General features: G+C 37.0%; 3 protein-coding genes across 12 annotated transcripts in view; all 3 read left to right on the top strand.

Annotated features, from left to right (window-relative positions):
- The window catches only part of SecS (Sec synthetase), a 25,213-nt gene extending 9,261 nt beyond the window's left edge, over positions 1–15,952 (top strand). Inside the window, exons 5-13 of one of the 2 annotated variants that reach the window (XM_022060710.2) lie at positions 1,406–1,535; positions 2,174–2,317; positions 3,187–3,345; positions 4,165–4,429; positions 5,378–5,499; positions 6,451–6,636; positions 8,478–8,618; positions 8,698–9,012; positions 11,873–15,952. In XM_022060710.2, coding sequence (XP_021916402.1) covers positions 1,406–1,535; positions 2,174–2,317; positions 3,187–3,345; positions 4,165–4,429; positions 5,378–5,499; positions 6,451–6,636; positions 8,478–8,618; positions 8,698–9,012; positions 11,873–11,937 — 1,527 coding nt within the window. In that variant the 3' untranslated portion in view covers positions 11,938–15,952. Of the gene's footprint in view, positions 1–1,405; positions 1,536–2,173; positions 2,318–3,186; positions 3,346–4,164; positions 4,430–5,377; positions 5,500–6,450; positions 6,637–8,477; positions 8,619–8,697 lie in introns of both variants that reach the window. The other variant, XM_087344153.1, reaches the window with a different exon arrangement.
- On the top strand, positions 14,394–25,312 carry LOC110828200 (uncharacterized). Of its 9 annotated transcripts, none has more exons than XM_087344170.1 (5): positions 14,394–14,518; positions 23,081–23,455; positions 23,543–23,593; positions 23,951–24,120; positions 25,039–25,312. In XM_087344170.1, the coding sequence occupies exons 2-4, from the start codon at positions 23,104–23,106 to the stop codon at positions 24,049–24,051; spliced, it is 504 nt and encodes a 167-aa protein (XP_087200296.1). In that variant the 5' UTR covers positions 14,394–14,518; positions 23,081–23,103; the 3' UTR covers positions 24,052–24,120; positions 25,039–25,312. The 9 variants fall into 9 exon arrangements, with proteins under 9 accessions (XP_087200296.1, XP_087200288.1, XP_087200295.1 ...); XM_087344165.1 differs by lacking the exon at positions 14,394–14,518 and adding exons at positions 19,908–20,408; positions 21,803–21,924 and having other exon boundaries at positions 23,081–23,593; XM_087344163.1 differs by lacking the exon at positions 14,394–14,518 and adding exons at positions 20,415–21,049; positions 21,803–21,924 and having other exon boundaries at positions 23,081–23,593.
- LOC147874595 (turripeptide Pal9.2-like) lies at positions 16,345–19,878 on the top strand. The gene is made up of 4 exons (XM_087344171.1): positions 16,345–16,605; positions 16,972–17,124; positions 17,471–19,295; positions 19,765–19,878. The coding sequence occupies exons 1-3, from the start codon at positions 16,578–16,580 to the stop codon at positions 17,611–17,613; spliced, it is 324 nt and encodes a 107-aa protein (XP_087200297.1). The 5' UTR covers positions 16,345–16,577; the 3' UTR covers positions 17,614–19,295; positions 19,765–19,878.

Below are 25,312 nucleotides of genomic sequence, written 5' to 3'. Positions count from 1 at the left end.
TTTCTCTTATTATTCTGTAATCTGATAAAATGGAACCAATTTCTGAAATGTTGTGATGAAGAACTATGACACTGGACAGGTCATAAAGATTAGTTTTACTATGCCATTGCCACATACTTTGTAAGTCCAAGTTCTGTGTTATATGGTGGATCAATAAGAGTGAAAACATGGCACATTCCACATAGATAGAAGTTTAAGACTTAAAGGATGTGTGGATTGTTTTGATGTGTATTTTGGGATGCAGAAGACATTTTCCTTGTGTTCCTGTGAGTGTCACAGTTGCTGGCTGACAGATGTATTGAAGTAATAAATACAAGTATAATATATTCTCTAATGTTATTTATTGAACACTGTTTATACTTCCATAAAAGATTAATTTCTATAGTGATATCTTTATCTTGTTTTTATAGGTCTGCTGTCGCTATGTTTACTGAATAAAATGATAAAATATGAGTTTCTGATGTCATACTGCAACATTCATCAGTAGAATTATCTCTAAACAGCTATGTTTCTTTTGTTTTTGTTAATTTATAATGCAGTAACCATTTTAAGTTATACTCTTATATGTGTTTTGGAACATGTCTTTCAGATTAGCTTAATTTTAAGTTACGTTAATTAAGTTATAAAATTTTGAACTGTGTGGAAATTTATTTCAATTGAATATACAGCTCAAGATGAAGTGGATGTATTTGACTATCTTGAAGTCCTGCCTATATTTTGTATCAGTAAAAGTTGCATTTAATTTAGATTCATTAAAATATATGTGGTATTACATATTCTTTATTTTTTTATTTTTTGTGCATATTTATGGTATTGATACCGTGGGAGCTAATGGTTTGTAAATTGATAAAGGAAGTATTAATTGTTCATCCAGCACTTGTATTCTACATTAAATTGTATGATTTTCTCCATGATGATTTTGCAGTTTGTATCTTACTTCCTTAACCTTTTGTGATCAGTCACAATACATGCAATTAAAATATATTAAAAAGTGTCTACAGTTCATATCCTAACATGTAGCATGAAATGAGATTGGAAGATGGTCATGAATTGTGTGCTGGTAAGAAGATGACTGTTTTGTACAGTTGTCTTTATACTTACCGCCGTGTGTACTTTAAATCTCACGTGCTTAAGTAAGGTTTGGAAAGGCATGATTTTGGTGTGCAGAGACCGAGATAAAGCACAGGAGGTCGCAGTGGATGGCCAGAATTCAGATTGTGTACTTCTCAAATGTAACTCCAGAGCATTTACTGATTCCCCATATTCCTCATTTCCTTACTCTTGTTGTTAAAATAATGTGTGCAACGTATTGATACTGTGACATCTGTAGGTCCTGTCTTTACTGATGGATGGAAAAGCAGTTCTTTTTCTGCTAATAAGTTTGACTCTGATTGTCACGTTTCAGAGAAAATGGCCAGAGGAAGGCTGGGATGACACAACAGTTGAACTGTTTCTAGCTGATCTGTCTCAAATGGACAGCAATAACTTCCCCGGAAACTGTGGTATAGGCGAAAGAGAAGCAAGAATTGCATCTGGTAAGGAATAAAGTTTTTACTTTACCTATTTTTAAATTCTGTGCACGTGTACTCCCTGTGGTCGTTTTAAATTATCGTACATTATTTTGTTTTCAAAGAATATGCACTGTTTTCATAATGCGGTAAGCAATATGTACGTTTTACTGTTAAATATTTAGTCCCCACTGTCTACTACAGTGTCTCGAGGAAAGATTCTTTCACCTGGCCTCTGAGTCATTCTTACCTCTTCATCTGATTGTATGTGGATACGTTACATAGATTTATGATGATTCTTCTTCTTTTATGGCTCTCCGGTCCGTATTCCATCCATGGCCTCCTCAATTCTCCTCTTCCATTCGGTCCTCTGTTAGGTCCGTCTGTCCGAGGCTTTGATTGAGGTTTCAAAACATCTTCCTTTTTACGGTGCAAGGTTGTTAGCCTTGCGACCAACCCCCAACCTGGAGGACCAGGGTACCTGTCTTAGTCTGACCTCTCCTCCTCGACCAATCTGGCTAGGGAGGCCCTACCAGTAGCTATGCTACCGCCAGCATAGCTCCCGGGGTCACTAAGGTACTCAAGCCCCACCACCACGACAAGGTGCAGGTACCATTAAGTGGGGACCGTATTTATTTACATGCTGTTATATTTCATGATTACAGCCCTGGTTGCAAGACGTCACTATAGGATCGGACATGGAATTGGCCGGTCAGGAGATCTGGGGGAGGTACAGCCAAAAGCAGCTGGTTCTAGTCTTATGAACAAACTCACAAACTCGTTGGTGCTTGATGTCATTCGCTTCATGGGTATGGAGTTTTATGCAGTGTTCGTTATCTGATCAGCTGTATATAGTGAAATGTTAATTTAACAAATGAAGAAATTGTCATTATATTATTGTATTTTATCCCCCATTTAAAGATCTTGAGTATTACATATTGAAAAAGATTTGTGCATCAGCCATTTGCTTCACACAGAACTGTAAGAGCCATCAGTCAGAGTGCATATTATGTGTTCTTTGCACAAAGTGCATAGTGAGATTGCATTATGGGCTGCGGAGGATATCGTTTTTTCTAATATGGAACTCGCTTTCTTAGCTTGTTACAATAAGCCCTTGTCAAATGCAGGGAATAGTTTAATAAAAAATTGGCACATTAGGTGTTGGACAAACTTAATACCTTATGGATTAAGTTTGGATATGTGAACACAACTGCATAATGTTTCCCATTAGTCTGTACATGCGTACATTTTTTTTAAATACAAATGGGTGGCCCTACCCGTACAGCATATAAGATGAAAACATGAAAATAAAAACAACAAAACTGTGAGCAGTTTGGTAAATAGTTTTGATACTGTTCTGCTGTCTGAGGGTAATTACAAAACAGCAAACCAGTCAAACACAGTTTCACAGAGGATGCTGAGGAACGTCATGGATTAAAGCTCATTATGGCATGTACAGTACTAAGTCATGTTTAGTAAACAGTATATTCAAATTTTTTGCTTTCAGCAAATAATTTTTCACATTTGTTTTTGCATTTATAATAAAATTGCAAATTAGGTGAGCGTGCATCGGACAAGGGTTTACTATGCTTTTGTTATTTGTACATTCACCTTCTAATTTCAAAAGATGTACAGTAGCACACTTTGTATTTGATATGTAATTAACGCTTCCTGATAGGTGTGAAGACATCTGCAGGATGCTTCGTTGTTCCCATGGCTACCGGAATGAGCCTGGTGCTTTGTATGTTAACGCTGAAACAGGATCGACCAGATGCAAAGTTTGTTTTGTGGTCTAGGATTGACCAAAAAGCATGTTTCAAATGTATCATTACTGCAGGTTGGTACATGTCTAGTTCCATAGATCATATTTCTTGTCCCACTTAGGTCAGTCAATGTCTATAGATATCGTTTAATGGTTGTTGGCATGCTAACATCCATTTATTGATTACCAACTCTTGTTTTAGAATGTTACATTTGAAAATTCATCAGAAAGTCATTTGGGAATGCTTAAAATGTTACAGTGTGTCAGAGAACACACTTAGTTTCTTTGTAAATATTAGCTTACCAAAAATGTGTATTCTTATCCGTACAGGCACATGCAGCAATAATACTTTGCAATAAATCACGACCGACGCAGTTCTATCCAGTCCACCATATACAACTACAATTATGTGTCATTCAATATTAAATCGCCCGTGCAACTGAGTGTGTTATCAACCAACCTGCCAACTGTGACAATATTTTAAATTTTATATATTTATAATTCTAATTAGGGGCTCCGCAGTGGCCGCGCGGTCTGAGGCATGGGTCTTGTGCCGCTTGGTCGCAGGGACCGTGGGTTCAAATCCCACTCAAGCCATGGATGTTTTTCTGTGTTGTGTTGTCCTGTCCTGTGTACAGGTAAAGGCCTTGCGACAGGCCGATCCCTCCTCCAAGGAGTCCTACCGAATGTCCATAGATCAAGGCAACTGAAAAAAGTTGGGGACCCATAAAGGGTACCGGAAAATGTACAAACATTGTTAAACCAGAAAAAGAAGAAGAATAATTCTAATTAGAGCAATAATTTAATGAAGAGTTTATTTTTGAAATAGTAACACAATTCTAAATGATGGCTGCTGCTTATCATTTTAGAGTTATGTTTTTGTAAACTTTACAGGTCTTCAGCCAATCATCATTGAAACCGTCATGTGCGGTGATGAGCTTCGGACAGACCTCACAGCAATGGAACATCAAATGGCAACACTGGGAGCTGAGAACATTGCTTGTGTTCTTACCACCACCAGTTGTTTTGCTCCCAGGGCTAGTGATTCAGTGGAGCAAGTAGCAGTTCTTTGTAGTAGGTACAACATTCCTCACGTTATCAACAACGCGTATGGACTCCAGAGTTCTCGTTGTATGCATCTTATTCAGGAGGCTGCCAGGTAATTTGATTCCTGATTTTTTTTTTTCAGTTTTGTATAATGCAAATGTAGTAGCTTAATTCAAACTTTAGAACACCTAAAATTTGAATTGATATTTGATGTTGAGTTTTTATTACAAAGGACTTTATCTGCGTGTCCCGTGCCGTAGCCGCGCGGTCTGAGGCATCATGCTTCAGACCGGTGATACGGAATGCGCGCTGATTCGAGTCTCGGGGGGAAAAGAAATTTTCTCATGAGCTTTTGAGCAGTGTATGGGACCGGTGCCAACCCAGCATCATGAGGAAATTGGGGAGCTACAATGGGTAGCGTAATCTGGTTATGAAATGGGGGTTTGTTGTGCTGACCACACGTCACCCTTTATCTGGTTGGATGATCGTTCACCTCTGCTTAGGCATGTGAACGTGAGGCCAGCAGTCAAGCTAGTCAGCTTTGGCTCTCAGAGGGCTGTTACGCCACGGATTTATTTATTTTTTAATTTATCCGCGTAACACAAGATTTTTGCAAGCTATATATAATGCATTCTCTAACAGAGTACATACAGAACAGTCATTTGTCGATCCTTGGGTTGTGATGTTAATTCCAGTGTAATCTGATTTGCTGGTGTGTATATTTAAATTGGTAATAAGTATCCTCTGCAAGTCCACCAGTAGGTTCTGATTTTATTGTGATTCCTGTTTATTACATTATACAGTATCACTTGAGAGATATAAATTTATTTAGTAAACACCCACATTAAATATTGTATGGAATTATGGAATTTTTTTACTTTTATTGTCATTCAAAAATGTATGTGTGTATTATATTCACATTTAAAAATAAATGTGTAAATATGCAATTCAACAATTTCTGGGAATGACAACTAGTTTTAAATATTTGGATTTTTTCAGGAATCCGTTGATTCGTCTGTATGATGCTGATATAAGTTCAAAAAGTATGTTCTATTTTCAGGAAAGGAAGAGTAGATGCCTTTGTACAGAGCACAGATAAGAACTTTCTAGTACCTGTGGGAGGTGCAGTTATTGCTGGGTTTGACAAAGGTCTTGTGGAACGAATATCTAGGATGTATCCAGGTATATTTAATTTATTTTTATTTCTGTTGATCCAAATTTTATCCTTAAGAATGAGGTAAGAAATAAATTTAAATTAAAGAAAAACTTAAACTAATTTTGATGCTTAATGAAGTGAAGGATGTAAGCAAGGTGAACTGAAGAAAATTCCAAGCTCAAGAATGAAATCTCTGGTACCTGAGTATGAAGCAGAAATGCTAACCACTGCATCACATTCAGTTTAATCCATTGTTAATTTAAGTAAATTAAGATTTCTTTGTAAACTTTTCTGCTCCTTCAAAAATGTTGTTTGCATTAAATGTGTTCCTGTCTAAGCTTTGGTGTTTAAATTTTATAAAATTCTAAAGAAACGGTAATTTCTATGATCGGCGTACCTCATTTAGTAAAAAGCATCTTTATTTCATGCATATTATCAAATCATGTAAAATGTGTTGCGTTGTTATAATTATCAAAATCCACGGCATGTCCACCAGATATACTCATGTCTTTTATTATATTTTCCAGTTTTTTATCTTAAGTATGTAGTCTGTTATTGTAATATTTCTTTTGGTTTTCCATGTGAATGGTATTTTAATTGAAGAAATTGTTGGTATTGTCTGTATGAGAACTTTATTGTATGAATGTTTATTCTTTGATTTACATATATTGAATTATTTTATATATTTACATACAGTCAATGCCCTGTATTTTTGAGACTATGCTGTCCCCTCAGTAGTCAGGGTCTAATAAACAAGTAATTCTGTAAAATATTTCTATATATTGGGGATCATAAAAAGCCATACCATCGAAGCTCACTCCATCTTAATACTTCTTACGTTTAACATTTCCAACAAGTTGACCCTGCAGATATCTGAGGTGAAACAGCACAAGTCATTTAACATGGAATCTTTAAATATTGTGGTGTGACAGCTATTTAAAATATAAAAAAAATTATGAATAGTTTCTTTCATGTAGGTCGAGCTTCGTCCAGCCCGGCTATGGATGTTTTTATAACACTTCTCTCGCTTGGAGTGAACGGATACAAGAATCTCATCACTCAACGGAAAGAGATGTACATCTACCTCAAAGAGGAACTCACCAAAGTTGCCCTTAAACATGGGGAAAGACTTCTAGAAACTAAGAACAATCCAATATCATTGGGTAATGAGTATTTTAATAACAATTATTATGCCTCATTTTAATCTTTCTGACATTTCCCAGTTCCAGGTATTTCTAAGAATTTGCAAACATTTCTCATCTCTTTGTTTTCTATAATTTCTTCTTGCATTTTTGCAACGATGACATTGTACTACCCTAACAAAGCAAAGCTTTCAATCCTCCGCAGAAAGTCATTACATCTAATATCTTGCATCTCAGGACATGCTCTGCATATATTGTATTTCCGTGTATGCCCAGTTCTACCGTCATTGTTACGCTCTCAGCCAGGAGAATATTCCCGCTGTGAGCATAACAGCCAGAACATGTTCACAAGGGTATCACTTGATATTTAGGACTGAGCACTTTTTTCATTGTCATAATGAGTGTTGACACCTTTTAAATTAAACACAAAGAAGATCCACAGAAGCATTTTCAGCTTCCATTTTCTAGCCAGGCGACACAGTACACAATAAAACAAACTGTAGACTTCTTCAAATGTATTTGCTGTGATGTGCACTGTAAGACAGAGAGTTAGCTGCCCATGAAGGGGTCTGTGCTGCCATTATATACGCCATTGTGACACGGTCATTTCACATTCGGCTGCCAGCCACAGGAGATAATTTGACACATGCATATCTGATGGCAGTCATCTCTCCTCTTAAGCAGCCTATTAGCATACGAGTCTGACTTGCGAGTCTGGCTTGGCGAGCTTGACTCGTGAGCCGGGCTCAGATATATTTCACCACACATGCGTAGCAGACTCAACTTGTGACACCCCACCCACAAACGAGTTTGGCTCGGTGGACCAGACTCACAAGCCAGACTCATACATGGATGGGCCGCTTTACCATGGTGTAACAACGCCATTATCTGGAATTAGCCCTAATCACACTTCCGTGTTACCAGATTACCGTTCGTACAACAGAAGGCATAGAAATATTGCTCCTTTTACATTGTTTGTAGGTAAGTTATCAGCATCGTGTCAAATAGCAGTATGAGCAGTTTGCGACGTGTGAACCGTCCGAGAGAAATGGTTTACCTGTGTGGAAGAACAAAATTTGTTTCTGTATCATAACAGAGGCTTCTGGAAATTGCTGTACTTTACTGAAGAGGAAGTTCAGATGACATGTGATGGGACATTTCTCATTGGCTAAAATGTAGAGGGAGTAAACTTGTCACAGTTAAATCCTGAAGTATGAAATTTCTTCTCCTAAAGTAGGAGGAGGCACAGAGTCAGTAAATGGGTACCTTTATGGACAGGTAGCATGGCGATCTCATAAGTATGTTTGGTACTTGTGGGTTATCGGGACACAAAACAGAGAGGCATGGCCCGACATCATCTGGATTCATATTTAGCTGAGTTCGTGTGGCGGCGTACAAGTGATAGCGATATTTTTATAACGATTCTAAAATCTATATGCGAATTTTGGCCTCCGGAGACAGATTGTAACAACAATTAACATCTCATGCATATCCTAATATATAATAGTTTGTCATTTATTGAAATAAAATATAATAACTTTCAAGTATATATCATTTATCCACACACATTAACCTTACCTAACCTAACCTATTTTTAAAGCGATGTGTCCCGATAACCCACAAGTACCATGAGAAAAAGGAAAGTAAGTTAGAAATTAGACTAGTACAAAACTGGAACTATATTCTACTATTTTAATTTGCCTCTCATGTTTCCATCCATATAAGAGTTGGTATGCTTTAAAAGTATCATGAAGACGGGCTTACGAATATCTCATATATTTTTTAAAAGATATTCTCAAAACATGTCTGCTTGCATTTAGTAGTATATTCCGTTGTTAATATAAACACATTTTTCTATGCAGGCATGACACTTTCTTCTCTAGCTGGTTCTGACAGCAAAACGGTGACCATGCTTGGCTCAATGCTCTTTCTGCGTTGTGTCTCTGGAACACGAGTGGTTACTGGAGCAGACCTTAAAGAAGTAGCAGGATATAAATTTGAAGGTAGAAAATATACTTATCGTCAGTTTTTAGATTTAATTAATTTATTCTTTATCGTAATGAGTTCGTGTTTGTCATTTAGGCTGGGGTGCTCATAACAGTAGCTACCCCGTACCATACCTCACAGCAGCAGCTGCCCTTGGAATGCGTAAGTCGGACGTAGATCTGTTCTCGCATCGTCTGGACAAGGTACTGAGCAAGTTAAAGGGACGAAGTGCTCCCCCCACACCTACCTTGGTGGAGGAGCTGGCGGTCATGCGACGAGCGATGCGAGGTAGTGGTGGAGGTGGCTCTAGCACTCTTAATGGCGAGGGTGGTAGTGGCAGTGGCAGTGGTGGAGAACAGCACAGCCAGAGCAGCGCTAGTACTTCGCTAGCCAGCAGCAAGGACAGTCTGCGTAAGTGATGTCATGGCTGGATCAGTACTACGGAAACCCAAGTGGGCGGGTGAAACATAGGTAGAATAAGTACTGGCAGGCAAATGTAGACTCTGATCATTTTTTTTTCATTTAAAATTTGTACTATAACTACTGATTTCAGAAATTTTTTAACACGTGGGAAAAGTAAGGTGTGTATATATTAAAAATTAAATCTGTGGCGTAACAGCTCCAGAGAGCCAAAGCAGACTAGCTTGACTGCTGGCCTCACGTTCACATGCCTAAGCAGAGGTGAACGATTATCCGACCAGATATAGGGTGACGTGTGGTCAGCATGACGGACCCCCATTTCATGACCGGATTATGCTACCCATTGTAACTCCCCAATTTCCTCACGATGCTGAGTTGGCACCGGTCCAATACACTGGTCAAAAGCTCATGAGAAAATTTCTTCTCCCCCGAGACTCGAACCAGCGCGCATTCCGTATCGCTGGTCCGAAGCACGATGACTCAGACCGCGTGGCTACGGCGCGGGACAAATAATGATAATAGATTCATAAGAATTAAAGCAAAATTTGACACTGAACAACAGGCTGAAGGTCAGGCTTTCAGATTTATTGTAGTTATTGTACAATACGGACGTTTAATTATCGGGTCTCACAGGAGCACAGATGCTTTTTTTTATCTTTTGTAAATTACTTGCAAAAAAGTTACTCAGTCTGATTTTAGGTTACTTTTTTAAATTACAGCTGTAAGTTGCATAAATTGTTGTGATCGAAGACAAAATCATGCACATTTCAGTTCTATTTTTGTCGTGTATTTGTCATCGCCTTACTTTTCTCCCAGTGGTGTGGAAATAGCGTGTTATCGTACGTTGTCATTTTCAAAATTTACTTTTACACGTCGCTGGATGGTAATAATTTCTAACCTCCATTACATTTTAATGATGATATTCCAAAAATGTTAAGGGTCTGCATATTTGCAAACTGCCAATATTAAAATAGTATTCTTCCTATAATAACCTCGCTTACAGAAGCTAATCAAAACCTCCATGCCCCATATTCATCACGCAAGATGCACCGTGCTTAAATTCTTCATTCTTAAAGCGAAAAACACCGACACCTAATATAATTATATTGCTGGAATTATTTTAAGCCCGTTTGAGTAATGTTATTCTGTGCGCAAAGAACGTGGAAACATTTGCGCACGTATTTTCGAATTGTGCCCAGACTCCGTGTTAACCACACCGACTTCTGTATGGTGCCCAGCAATCACATCGTGAGGTTTGACTGCAATTATGGAATTATTTTGGGGTCAATTTCTTGATATAATTGACTTTTAAATTATTTTTATCTTTGTCTAAATATAAATTAATGTCTGACATCAGAATCTCATGTCATTATTAATTAATTACTTGAGTACACCACTCAGGATGAGCCGGGATAGCTCAGTCAGTATAGTGACTGACTACGTGCTTGGCGACTGGGGTTCAATCCCCGATGGGAGCAGAGGATCTTTCCTCTACCTCTGCGTCCAGACCGGCTCTGGGGCCCACCCAGCCTATACAATGGGTACCGGGGTCCTTTCCCGGGGGTAAAGCCGGCCGGGGCGTGATGCTGACCCCCATCTAGTGCAGAGGTCAAGGAATAGTAGGAGCTATACCTCCACTCCCCCCCCCCAAGTGCCTGTATGGCACGTAGCAGGACAAACTTTACTTTTTAATGTGCCATATTTTACTTCACGTCTTTTGCAATAATTTTAATGCTCGTTACTTTCTGACTACTGTCGAGTGACAGTCTAACTTCGGCTGAAAGCTGTCGTGATATGACTCGGACCAAGCGCAGGCAGCAAATGACACTAAAATGAATCCCGCTTACATGAGTAGGTATATTTCAGATTTCTTTCATAATGAATAGCTCGTCAAGTAACTGTTATCGTAGCGAGTGAAAAAAGATCAGCATATAGTGGAACCTCAATATAATGAGAATTTATGAAATAAAAAAATGGTGTGTGGTTCACATTAAAAGTGGAAAATCTGAAGAAAAGTGCGCAAATTAAAGGCTAGGCTAGAATATTCACCTTAGCAGTTATTGATATATATTGCACAAGATATCGGAATTTTATAATCATCAATAAATTCTAAAAATTATTCACAAACTTCTTATTATAGCCCTCACTCTGAGAGCGTGCATTTACAGGGACAGCGTTTTCGCACCTCTTATAATATAGGTAATTTGCCGTTAACTGCTCTTATGAATGATTCTAGACTCTTATTTGAATTAACTGTTAGCACTCGGCTGAAGTTAGACTCTTCGTAGCTGGTGGTCGGTAAGTGATAGAAGCGTGTAACGTAGTAGACAGCGGACCGCGTCACGTGAAATCGCACATACCAACATTTATGGAATGTACGGATGAAAGATGAAATTTCTTAAATTGCAGTTACCTCTTCGAAACATTATTTATTTTTAGTATTTAATGGAACTTGCAACTTTCGTTTTGCTCGCGCTGTCAGCCGATGGTATAATTATAAAGCCATTCTCACCCATCACATAGCGGACTTTGCCAGCTATGTCGCCGACATGCAGTACAAACAATCGGTAGAGTTTCAATCAGTGTACCGCACTATGGCAATCTTATACTGTATATATTATGTATATTAATGGTAAAATTTTTGAAGAGGGGCGTCTTTGAAATAAGTGCTGCTTCGTGAAATGACGCTAAGTTTGTTTTTAATTTGTTAGTTGAAAGTGTTTCAAGTTATCGTCTTGTACTGAAAAGTAACTTAAGAGTAAAGTAGTTTAAATATTTACGGCAGATATTATCAGAACACTTCACACCTTCGTAGAGTTTGAAATTGATAAATTAGTTTTTTCGATTTCAGATGAACTATCGGCGAACACCACTTTAATCGTGTTCAGGCATTTGATTACGTTGCCCAAGAATTAAGTACCATCAGCTTTTGTTGCGAGTTTTTTGTTACTTCTGTGATTAAAAAAATCTCTAAATAAATAGTATCGTGATCTGGTACTTTTAATAGACTTTTATGTCTTACGATAACGACGGTGATTTGGGCTTCTTACAGACTTCTACAGAATTTTCTTTTGTAATGTTTGCTGGTCTGATCAGGATGATAACACTTGCTCATTCTTATATTAACTTAGTGACTCTCACGTTACGTTGAAAGTTCCTTGGTCGACTTTCGTCGTCTTTTGATCCACAATTTTTTTTGCAATCGTGATCAGTTTCGTGATGTTACCTACTTTAATTTCTTGCTAACCGGGAATCACAACAAAATGTTAAGCTATTCAAAATATCGCAAGATATTGTATTGCAGTACATTAGATTTGTCATCTACAAACGTGAGCGAAATTCAGAGAGTACGAGCAATACTGGAATATTTTTGTTGTATGATTGGCAGCACTACTGAGGCGTGATCATACTTTTTCTCAAAGTCGGACTGTGGCACACTGTGAGTGGTTCAGTTGTCCATCTGTTTCGAGTGAGTGTGGCATAAAGATGGTCGCATTAATGCCGAGCCTTGCATGTTTCCACATTAGTCACCCTACAGTTTTTTGGGAATCATTCCTCGTGTGTACTCTGTATTTTGTTTGTTAGTGGACGTGGTTAGGTGTCCTGACCTGTCTGCATCAACAACCCTGGTTCAGCTGCTTTTAAACATCTCGGTCTACTTGACAGCCAATTGCTGATGGATTTCTCCTTCGCCTTCTCCTCCTCCTACTCCTTCTTCTTCTTCTTCTGCCCATGGCCTCCTCAATTCTCCTCTTAAATTCGGTCCTCTGTTAGGTCCGTCTGTCCGAGGCTTTGACCGAGGTTTCGAAACATCTTCCTTATTATGGTGCAAGGTTATTAGCCTTGCGACCAACCCCCAACCTGGAGGACCAGGGTACCTGTCTTAGTCTGACCTCTCTCCCTAGGGAGGCCCTACCAGTAGCTCTTGGGGTCAAGCCCCACCACCACAACGAGGTGCAGGTACCATTAAGTGGTGTCTGCCCTTTTCATTCCTTGAGACGTCTGGTTCAAACCCGAAGTGAAGCAATCTTGCTTACTTGATACAGACTACAGTTGAACCGCGCTCGGAGTATGTGACCGTCGAACCTTGACCAACAGCTTGACCGTGCCTCGGCAGTTTCGCCAGTCACGCAGAGAAAATATTTTAATATTGGTTTTACCTTTTTTAGTTTCCCGTTTACATTTCACAGAGCCTCGAGATTTGACTGCTTGCCTGTAAGTTATTCGTGTATTTTTTTTTAAAAAAAAAGTACCAGTTACGACAGCAACGAAAGTAAACAACTCTTTGCAAATGTTTATACCTGAAATGTGCATATATTATTTATTTGTATATTTATTCATGTATCTTGTACAGTATGCCACTTTGATGTAAGTGGGAATTAAGTGACGTGTTTGTTAGTGATTAAGCATTATCCGGGTAATCAAATTGATTACAAGCGTGAATGTGTTCTTGAGTGTGAGAAAAGATTAAAAAGGAACGTAGTATTAATATCGTGATGGGTGTGACTTGAAAAAAAAGTGCAAATCTGAATCTATTGGCCGTGCCAATGGAACAAGCTAAGAGTCCCAGGAGTCGATATAAATAACAGGAATTTGTTTTTGACACCTACAGTGAAATATATTCTGGGGGACATGAATGTCAGTTTAATGCGTCTAAACAAAACATCTTATTTTTAGCAGTTTTTACCGATTTACATACGGGTGCAGTAGGTGTCTGTTTTATGACTTTACGAGGTCGTTACATAGTAGATCTCTATTCCGTGACTTTTAAAAGAGATTAATGTCGGAAAGAGTGTTAATTGTGTATTTCGTTGATAATTGCTACGCTGGATTTGAAATCTCTTCTGTTTCTGTAGACTTTTGTTTGTTCCGCACAGAAGAATGGGTTGCTGACAATAAAGATTACTGCTTGCAAGTTACGTGACAGGAGATATCAGATAGCTTTAATTGTTAGTATCAATCTGCCTAAATATTCTTGAAAAAAAATGTTTTTAATAAAGTGGTGTCGTCTTTCTTCTTGTGTGACATTTGAGCTATTTTTATGTCCTTATTTATAGCAGTGTATTTGTATTTGTAAGAAGTGTTTGTGTTATTTCTTTTTATGTAGAAGAATTAGGGCTAGAATTCTATTGGATATCAGAGCTGTTGCTTCCGTAGCGTAACGTGAAACGTAGTCAAGTTGTACTAGACTACGTGTTTGTGCGTGGACTCTTATATTACGTGAATATAGTGATATTCGTGAAATTTAAACCCTGGGTTATTTAGAAATAATTTCGCATCAATATATATTTATATCCTATCATCTTCGTGTTTGTTGTGAGACGTCGAACAAAGTGGTATAAAAAAACAACTGTGACACGTGTGTTTCCTTTGTTTCTTAACTGCAACGACCTTTCGTATTTAAGTGTTTGGAGAGAAGTCAAATCTGTAATTCTGACTCCTCGTCATAAATGTGAAAGAATTCTTTTTCAGAAGTATACATCGTCGCGAGTTATGGGTAAGTCACGTTTTCAAATAAGGAAAACTGGTTAGCATTCTGATTCTGAGAATTAACTTTGATGAGAAGCTTTTTCAAGAAATTAATCTACAATTTTATCTTTGTTTGTACACTGACTTTAAACTTGAATTTCGTATGATTTTTAATAGAGGGGTCATAATACGTTTCGTGTCACTTGCGCGCGCGCAGCATCTGAAAACCCGTAGATTAACCTATTCCATCCATATGTATCCATCCAGTGAACCCTTTGTTTCGTATGTCATGCCCCCCAAAGTTGAGAAATATCATTGAATTTGTGTTATGTTGTATAGATTTATTTATAAACACGTGAAGTATCACAAATAACTTATTTGATTCTGCGTTATAACTAATGTGTATATAAGTGTGCGGGTAAAAGGCGTCTGTTTATTACCGCCAAAAACACGCGTTCCTCGATACAGTCATTAAAAATATATTGTGTTCAATAATTGGTAATTCCCATTTGGGAAGTTGATCTACTTTTAGTACTGAGCTATTTTGGAAAAGTAATAGATCGTGTTTTTTTGTTTTTTGATCTGGAGATCTCGGCGATAACGTGGGATCAATATGTTTGATTGGTCCTGTGAAGATTTGTGGACCGTGGATGACTTTAATTATAACTGTTCGGAAAGTTAAATTATTTTGCGTGCGAGCCCACTTCCTGGGTTCTGTTTGTACTTGTTATTTTCTAAACAATTCTGTAATGCACTAATTATGTCAATTGTCTAGCGTAAATCCACCCGCAAGATGGAGTTTGCTTCTGTGAGACACTGTACGCATATTAAACATACGTAACTTAGTGTTCATCATTTTGTGTGACAGTCTTTCTCGAATTTTATCCTATTTAAAACGTATTATAATTACACTAGTTTACAGAGCTGAGATTAGTGTTAGTGAATTATAGTAAGTGTTGATGTGATGATAGAGCTGGTGCAGTTGGTTATCACTGCAGAAGTTCTACAAGAGTAGTCACGTATGTTGACAACGCAGTATGGCGCAGTGGAAGCTTCACTTAAGTAGCGACATCGATATTTTACAATCGATTAATTTTGAGAATTAATTTTCATGAGAAACATTCCTTAGCGATCATTTTAAATCATTGTATACACTTGGTGTATTTTATGTGCATGAGTGTAAACATTTAGGTCTCAACAGGATAGATGGGTCATTCCAATTTTTGTGTTGGGGTTTTTAAACCAAGCTTTAATCTTGTAAAAAGAAATTGTATTATATAGACATTACAAGTTACGTAAATGACTGATTCAGATAGTAATAAAATACTTCGCAGTTTGTCAGCTGTTATTCCATGATTCTGCATTTACCCAACTTTAAATATTTATTTTTCTTGTGTTTTAATTGTCTTTTAAGCACAAGAGACAAAAATGTGTAAACGAAAAAATAAACATGTGACATCGATTATGGCCTTTTGGGTTTTCACCACCGTTTCCTACGTCCTTGCTGCCTCCATCTTCAGACTGATGCAGTTATGTTAAAAGGCGGAAGGAGATTTTGAAACTGATTCTTCTGTGCTATTTCGTAAACCACTTACGAAACTTTGTATATTATTTTTGTTTACTTTTTATGTTATTCATTTAGATACTTTTGACCGCAGTTGAAAATATATATCCTAGACATTGCTGCTTTTAAATGTGGAGCCATTCCTAACAATTTTACGTGATAAAAATTGTGTGTACCTATCAGTGAATTTGGACTTAAGGTGGAGCACAGCAAACAAACATAACAAGCCTGCCTAATGATCAGAAGTCCATTAGGAATTTAAAGTCTTGCGTTTAGAGCAGACAAACTTCGTGTTACAAAATCTTGATGGTATTAACTTATACATTAAGTTAATGGACAAATGATCGAAACTTTTTGATGATAAAACTAATGAGGACTGGCATAATAGTTTTTCGACTTTTGAAACTGATATAATCGTAGACATTATCAGTTGCAGCTTTGTATAAAAACTTACTGACCGTTACGTGTTTATAGTATTTTGTCTTTTATTCTGTGAGGTTGCGGATCGAATGGGACATCAAGAATGAACAAGCTTTGCATTGTGTGTGTTGGTAAGTTCATGCGATGTTAGAAGTCTGGAGAGATTATTTTATAACGAAATACAAACAAAGGAAGGGGTTTTGTGACGCATTCCAACCACATTTCTACGTCTTAGTGAATCTGTTTATCTAGATATTTTTGTGCGAATTGAAATGGAAGAATGGTTCGTTGTATTTTTTTAAATAAGTGGTTTTGAAGTAAATGTAAAAAAAGCGATTGATTTCAATGCTTGTTCTTATTCTGAATTACTTCAGTCTTTACAGTGTGCAAGTTTTTTTGTTTTTTTTTTTTTGTAAAGATAAAAGAAATAGTAAAGGTTTAAATGTTCGTATTTTGTCCATACGTTTGCCCTGCCTCTGACGTCTATTTAATTCCAGTGGCCCTGGTTGCATTGACTCGTGCTCAGTTAGGCTCAGTCCACTGCAAAGTAGGTTGTGCGTGTTCCGATGAATTTAAACCATTATGTGGAAACGACCGTCAAACTTACCAGAACGAATGCAAATTACGATGCTCCCAATGCGAGAAACCAGGTAAGAAAACCCATATTCAATCTGAGTTTGTAATCATCCGTTCTTTTAGACTCGAAACTACTCACGGCTGCTGAATACAATGTCAGTATGGAATGAGTTTCTGAAGAGAGTTACTGAGTAAACCCTGGAAGGTGGACAGCTACCAATTACTCTGGAGACCTCGGATTTTCATGTCGTACGACTCTGTAAATCGACTGTGACTTAGCTTGTACTTCGATCTGTTTACTAATTTACGAAACGTCGGAAATTCATTCAGCAGTGAATAGACATCACTGCATCCTCTTATATCCACTCTTGCTGGTAATAAGCAACCACAGACTAATGCGCCCGTGTATTGTGTACTCAGGTCTGGAAGCCCTGTTCAGTGGTCGGTGTGAAGACGTTTTCGCTGTTCCAGCTCCAGTAATCACTTATACAGCACCAATACCAATGCTGCAATTAGCACCTGCACCAGTTTTCTACCCTTTTGTATTGCGGCCAACAATTTAAACTTTATCACACCTTAAATATACCGATAACTGTAGTAACATTTGTAGTGTTGGTATTTATTAATTGACGCAAGCTGAGAAAAACAAATGTAATTTTTCTGGATGTCGTTTCTGATTCTTCGTACAATAACTGATCTTGGTAATTGAAAGTTGTTGTTTTTCAGAATGAATTCTTAAATATTATTTAGACAAACTTCGGTTTCAAACGATTAAAGCTTGATGATGATTATGTTGTTTGTTTTTAGTTTACAGTATGCAAATTCCATAGTTCTGTCCTGTTATGTGAACAGGAAGGGCAGAAAGTTTAAGCTGGTCCTGTTATAAAGCAAGAATAATGGGAACATGACTTAAATATTCAGAGTAGAAATTTATGCACATCACATGTCATCTGGTGAATTTAATTTTAGCCGCTTTACGGAAGAGCAGCTGACCCCATGATTTTAAGTATATTCTGATCCCGTCTACGTGTACTTGCTCTCAGCCATCTGTCTGTAGTACGTGAGTGGAAAATTTTAACTTGAAACAACTCTATGCTAACAAATTTAGCAAGAAAATACTTCCATTGTATTAGATTCGTTTTATAAGTAATATATATATATATATATGTGTGTGTAGAGAGAGAGGAACCAATTTTATGATACAGACCTAATATTTTAATTAATTTAAATAATTCTGCTGACTTCGGTTAGGATTGAAGATTTGCAGTTGTATTACTGAAACTCTCGAAGGAGTTTCATGTATGCATGGCTATAAACTATTCCAATTGTATTTAGTTAAATGTACATTTTATCGAAAAATTCTGAATTAAATGTGCAGTTCATTATAATGTGCTAATTTTTTCCACGATAAACCTTTTTTGAGAAAGTTGGTAAAGCTTGATTTTGGTTTATTGTAAACTAGGAGTCATACTGAAAAAAAACACGATCAAATTTGTTAGTCCTGCAACATTTAGTGTAGATTCCCCAAACGCCAAATTTCATTTAAATTAACACATATTGTTACTGATACGTTTTTGTTTCTGGCTTGGCCTATCAAGCAGAGTAACTGTACTGATATTATTTACCGCTCTTGGCAACGGTAGTGGTTAGCACCTGATGGCATTACAAAATAGTGGACTACGTCAGCGTCAGAAGACGTGACGTAACAATATAATTTTAAGCTCGTTACTAACATTACACATGGAATAGAAATTTTAACTGTCATGGTTTTATTCCATGCTGAACACAAAGTTTTTTGCAATTTGTATCAATAAACTAAAATAATTAAGAAACAGTAATAATGTACGAATGGAGTAACAATTCTTAAAAGCCTTTCAGTTGTTAGATGGTAGAAACATTTTCGGCATAACTGATGGATTATTTTGAGCAGGGAATATGGCAAAAGAATGCTGTTAACATCGTCTTTAAGCTCAAAATATTTTCTGATGCAGCGAGACTCCTACTAGATTTTAATATTCCACGGTCATTGGAGCTGTTGACCAATGGATCGACAGTAAGACTGTCATGTGACCATTGGTCAGAAGACAATGGGCACGTAATTTTGGCACAGTGACCGCGTGTATTGTGTCCCTGATGTATATCGTATCTCTGTTCAATTTACCTGTTGTTACGTCTTGCTGCTATAAGGATGTGATATCGCTCATCACTGCAGAATTTGACGAAACATCGTAAGTGCTTTGTGGACGTAAGTTGGATATAACGATATGAACAGGAAGATATTGGGATATTTAGTTATTTAATTACTTGTAGTCAGAACCATGGCCTGTCGAGGTTAACCTTTACTAAAATTTATACTATTTTGGCGTTATGGTTAAGTACAGGGACACATTTATTTCATCTTTATTTTTTATAATATGCATTAATTTTATTGAAGACCATACCATGAAGGAGTATGGGGAAGTGGTGGTATAGTTTCACGCATTAACCCTGGCATCTTGAAGTCAATATTACCTCCTCCCCCCAAATTAAGTAATATTGTAAGACTTCTGGTTAAACATTTAAGGAAGAACATAATAGAAGCCATTATTTTAACATAACATTTATAAGTGGCTTGCTCAAAATTTTTTAAAAAAAAACTCTTTTTCTAGATACAGAAAGTTTAACATTTTAAAAATTCGTTAATTACGTGTGTTCTTTGGTGGCCACATATGCAGGGTTTGTACCTAGAAGCGCATTAAAATTACAAATTTATGGAAAGAGATCCATGGGACGACCTAGAAGACGGTGGTTCAGCTAGTTAATTAGAACACGAAGAGAAGGAAGAGCTGGTAAGTAGTTGTAGACGAAAGATTGGAGACGTTTCTTGTGCCTAGCCGCATAAAATGGAGTTATGCAGGCTTTAACTCGATAGATTCATCAGTTGATGGCATAGATAATATTTTCGTTGTTGTCGATAACATAAGCCAGCGACAGTCCATATGGGCATGTTTGAGTGATAGAGGGCAGGTTGTTCCATTGTTATCTGTGGGTGAAGTAGATTATCGATATAAAGCGAATTTCCGGTTCTGTTGATCGATTATGACTTTAAATGTAGTGGAACCAATGCTTTGCTTGTGAATGGTTGTACGTGCTGGAGTTCGTGTGTTCGAAGTGTTAATTTACGTTTATTTCTGCTGTAGGCGATGATACAGATTGAATTAAAGTTTTTATTCAACTTCGAATTTTGCACTCGGACAAAAATTAAAAAAAAACAGTTATTTTTATATTTCTTCTATATTTTCATTACTACGTACTTAATCGAGATATGACTCGTTTCACATCGACGAATCTGAATCGATTGTTACCATCGTTAAAATACGTAAGCCTGCATATTAAATTATAGGATAAGTAACTGCAATTATAAAGTTAATTGGTGATGATGGAAGTTTCGTCTTCTACTGCTGAGAATCGTGATATGACCTAACTTTCCGTAATAAATAGCAGAGCAGCCATTCTGTGTTAAAGAGTAAGTCTAGTGCAGATATCTATTATCGGCGTGACTGGTATTCGTTGCTGTGGCGATTTATTTGGAGGTTAGACTGTTAACATGGAATTATATAAGGCAATCAAATTTATTTGTTTACTTGACGGAGCTGACTTAACGGGTCAGAATTTTATCGTAAAATGGATGTGGGAGAACCAATTGTAGTTGATACAAACTACAGCAATCCAATGTAGAGGCAGAGGAAAACTACGGTAAAACTAATTCACGGTTGTACATTGTATAGTCGTAATTCGATGTAGGCAAGTTTGCTGTAACAGTACAAATATAATATATTTTAATTAAAGGAACGTGCCAGTTAGTTGTACTGTGGCTTCGTAAGGAATGTGATCGGTCAAAATAAAAGTGTGGCAGTGCATGAATGATAGTCAAATGTGACTTAATTGTTTATTGAATGGGTATACTGTGTTGTCACAATGCAGTACAGTCAACTGAATGCCTGGAGACAGCAAAAGAAGGTCAGTCAATTATTTGTTTGTTTTTCTTTGCTATAGCTGACATTTGTTTTTGTACATACACGTTAAAGTTTTGCTCATTTGAGAAGAATGAAGTATAAAAATGAGAAGAAAATTTGTATTTAAACCGAATGCTTTGAGTAAGGAATGATTTATTATTAATATCTCTACATGGATAGAGGTTCCAAACCCAAGACACGGGGTCAAAACTATGCGTCATGGTTCCTGATAACGCCATCGACTTTCATAAGTTCATTTGTAGACGTCGAAAGCGACGAAAAATTATTCTATTTCTGATATCCATTTTAATATTATCCTTTATCTAAGTCTAGGTCTTCCAAGTGGTTTCCTCCCTTCGGATATCCATCCTACATTTAATCTATATCCGTTATGCAAACTTGACGAATCATCACATTCTATTTACAGTTTGTTCACGTATGTACTGAAATACCTTCACACACACACACATAACGGAACGTGGACCTGATCGTATTGGGGGGCAGGGGGGAAGATTCGAAGAACTAATTACATACATTTTAAAACTAAGTGCATAAAGCATTTACATTCATGGCACACATACGTATTTATACTGTAATTGAGATGACACAATTTGAATTTTTTCTGTTATTCGAGAGCAATTTCCACAGCGTATAAGCAGTGCTATTCACATAAGTAGACAAGTTTATTTTAGCATATCCTATCGATTATAACACTGTTTAATATAATAATAATAATAATTCAATTCTTTATTGATAGTGTACTGCATCAACAGCCAGGAGGCTAATTACAGCACGAGAGAGGAACACAACAATAATAAATATAATCATAATTCGCCTTAATTTATTATAGTCCTTTCCAACATCTGTTCTCTGTTGCAGGCAAGAACTTAAAATACATAATAAATACAAGTAAATAAATAATAAATTATATAAGAAGGAAACATATGTTGACTAGCGTTATACAAAGGAATTCTATTGATAATATAAAGTGGCTTGTGATACTCGGTGCATTGGCACGCCTGACAGAATGACTAGACACTCCATTATTGTTTGTAATAAAAATGGAAAAAATTACGTAATTGGTTCAGTTGGAACACAAAGACAAACAGTGTTTATGATATGATACAGTTTAGTTTGATAACGACAATAATAATGGCGACATTATCAGTGACGTTTCCAATTGAGTGTCGCCTGATTACCATTTGCCTGTGTTCCTTCCTTTTGACGTATTTCCTAACTTGTGGTTCCTTCCTATCTTGATCTCGTTTTCCTCTGGGAATTTTCCTTTTGCTTTCAAGTTCAAGACCTTCTTTCCGAGCTTCTTCAACCGAAGTAAAACAATGTACAACTCGAAATGCATAATTTAAATAATATGAGGCCTGGGTTAGTGTGCTCATGTTTCTTTACCCAGCAAAATAAGAAAGCTAAGACACTAAAACAAAAATAATGATAATAATAAATAATAACAATGGAACACAGTGAGTAAAGGCGTGGATAGAATATAGGTGACTCTGAATATATTCCTGTGACCGGTTCTTGAAAATACAAGAGGCTTAATGGTTAATCCATGGCACGTAAGAAGTTTTTTCTTAGCAGTTATCATATTCTCAAGAATTAGTCACCGCCATGGATGCATGTGATTAAGTATTGTTTGTATCCAATGTTGTGAGGAACTAGACTCTGTGCTTTCATTTCGATTTCTATTTTTGCAGGGTCTCATTTATTATCATGATCATATTAAAAATTAATCAGAAGCGATATAGGGCATTATAGTAACACTCACAACCTTAAAACACAAATATAATTGTCGATAGCGTTATTTAACGAGAGCACAGTTACATGTGTAAAGTCAGTTAAACATATTCAGAACAAACAATAAAAGGCTCCAGGAACAAAAAAATACAAAAAAAATTTCCGAAAACGCCACGATTCAACATCGAAATTTGATTAATATCAGCGTTTTACTTGCGGGCAGAGAGAACGTTTTTTTGAAGAAATGCTCAATATTATCAGAATTATCTTTTATTTTTTTCAGAAAAAAAAAGGGAATAAAGCGAGATGTCAATTATGAAACACGCGGTTATATTTTGGCTAACTTTGCTGTTGAGGCGTCTGTCTTGTTCTGCGGCAGAAGAGGAGAAGGCGAGAACCCGAGAAAGATGGGACACTTACATCGATACTTATGCAGACTTTCACGGCAACTCCCCGAGTCAAAAGTACGGTGCACCGTTTCCTTCTTATAGTTCTCCTGGTCCTCATATTCATCCTTTCTATGGCCCTCCTTCGGGTCCGTCAGCACCCACTGGTCCCTCAGGACTATTGCCATATGGACACCCCTTGCCTCACACCTACGGAGCGCCGTATGCTGCCCCTGACAATAGTTTCAGAGGATTGGATTTCGCGATTTTATGTAAGATCATTCTAAAAGTGCTCATCTTTAAGATGATCGTGAAGTTTATAGCAGTAATTTGTGTCCTGCTTTTCCTGCCCAAACTAGACTCTGGAGGTTCAACTGGAGGGGACAGTAAAGTTCTTCTGTCCAAGGAAGGTGAGCGAAGTACATAATTCAATTGTTTCTAGATACGTCTGAGTAAAAGTTGGTGTTCGGGACTGAACAGGTTTAGCCAGGCAGTGTAAACTGGTTTGCTGTAGCATTATATATCAGAAAAGAGCGAAACAAAAATTCAAAAGTGTTGTACACAAGAATAATAGCAGAACGTGAATAGGGAATGTAGCTGTTGTTCGTCAACAGCATCTATTTATGGTATGAAAACAATGGTAACACGTTTGTTAAAGATATAATAGAAAGTACATTAAATATATAATATTAAATTATTTTCCAGACTTTTTGGTTCATTGTTAAGACACCACGATTGTCAGTCACACAAAAACAAATCTCTTACAGACACGGGAAATAATTCAGACGATCGTCTCAACAGACTAACTCGCTTTGTTATGGACAGTGTTGAGAAGAATGCAGCCCTTGAAAACAATGAAGCTCTGTAGACGAAATGCAGTGAAGGATTAGGAATCTCACTGAATAGGCCATGTTGATGGCCGAAATATAGTTCTCAGGTAAGACTCATAAGCAGATTGGTGCCTGAAACTGACTAATCAGTACGTTTAAATTTTAATTTCAGTCTCGTCTGAATTTTCACTACAATTATCAGTGACTTCCCGAAATTATAGAAGTGCATTTCCAACAATTGCCAATTTCACCAACTCAAACCGATTCATAATTGTCTTTTACGTTGTGACGTAGGAATGTAACGGTATGCCTCAGTTTGGGTGACTGATTTTAGGTAAATATTTCAATCTTTCAAGGTGAACGACAAAATGAAAGTCTTTTCGGGTAATCAGCCGTGCCAGTACTGAGAAACAGAGGCTGAGGCCTAGGAAATTCAATCCACACATAAACGTCTGGCCACCAGACAAGACAATTGGTTTTTATTAACGATGCAGTTTTCTATAAATGTTACGTCCAATTACATGAATTTGTATAAACATACGTACGTGGAATGGTAAGTAGGAAACTAATACTCATAAAGATGACGTATAGTGCACAATCTGCCTTAGCTGTAGAGGATAAGACTTCATGAAACCACACTTTTATGGTTTAGTGGTTCTCAACACAGTGGGACACAGCACAATCGATCAGATAAAATGCGTCATTAGGCGTTGTTAGCCAACTAGTTAAGGCTTACACTCGCGGCGAGCTAGAGCTCGTGAAAAATACGTTTTGTATGATCGGTTTTGCTGTGATTTAATGTGCAGAGCACCACTAAATAACGAAAATAACACTTTTATCCGAAGTGTTAGCCGGCACAACATGGTTAACATGAAAAAACACAACTTGAAAACTTAAAGTAATCTATTGGACTACACCTTTCCTTTGTAGTATGAACCCTTTGAAATATTTATAATTGTAGAGGCATTTAAGCTCTGTTATAATCCTGAGTAGTAGTAGTAAGTAATTAATTCTTCTTGTTCTAGATGACTCACCATACTGCAGCTGGATTTCAAATCAAAACAATAATAATATCGCAGGGAAATGCCAACAATCATCTACTTAAAACGAACTTATTAAAGCCACACGTGAAAAAAAAACATCCTTGTTGTGAAAACAACGTGGAGTTGTGCATAAACCACTTGAGGCAGATTAGTAAATTTTTCATTTAAGTTATTTATATGAATTAATTTATTTTGTTTATTTAAATATGTAATTTTTTAAAAAAATAATTATCTTAAAATATACGCGTATATGAAA

Source organism: Zootermopsis nevadensis, unplaced genomic scaffold (genome assembly GCF_977971745.1).
Source record: "Zootermopsis nevadensis isolate Lab colony 2312 unplaced genomic scaffold, Znev_1.0 Znev_ptg000007l, whole genome shotgun sequence".
NCBI classification, from domain to species: domain Eukaryota; kingdom Metazoa; phylum Arthropoda; class Insecta; order Blattodea; family Termopsidae; genus Zootermopsis; species Zootermopsis nevadensis.
The sequence above is the reverse complement of the archived record's forward strand: the minus strand, read 5'-3'. Positions and strand labels throughout refer to the sequence as shown.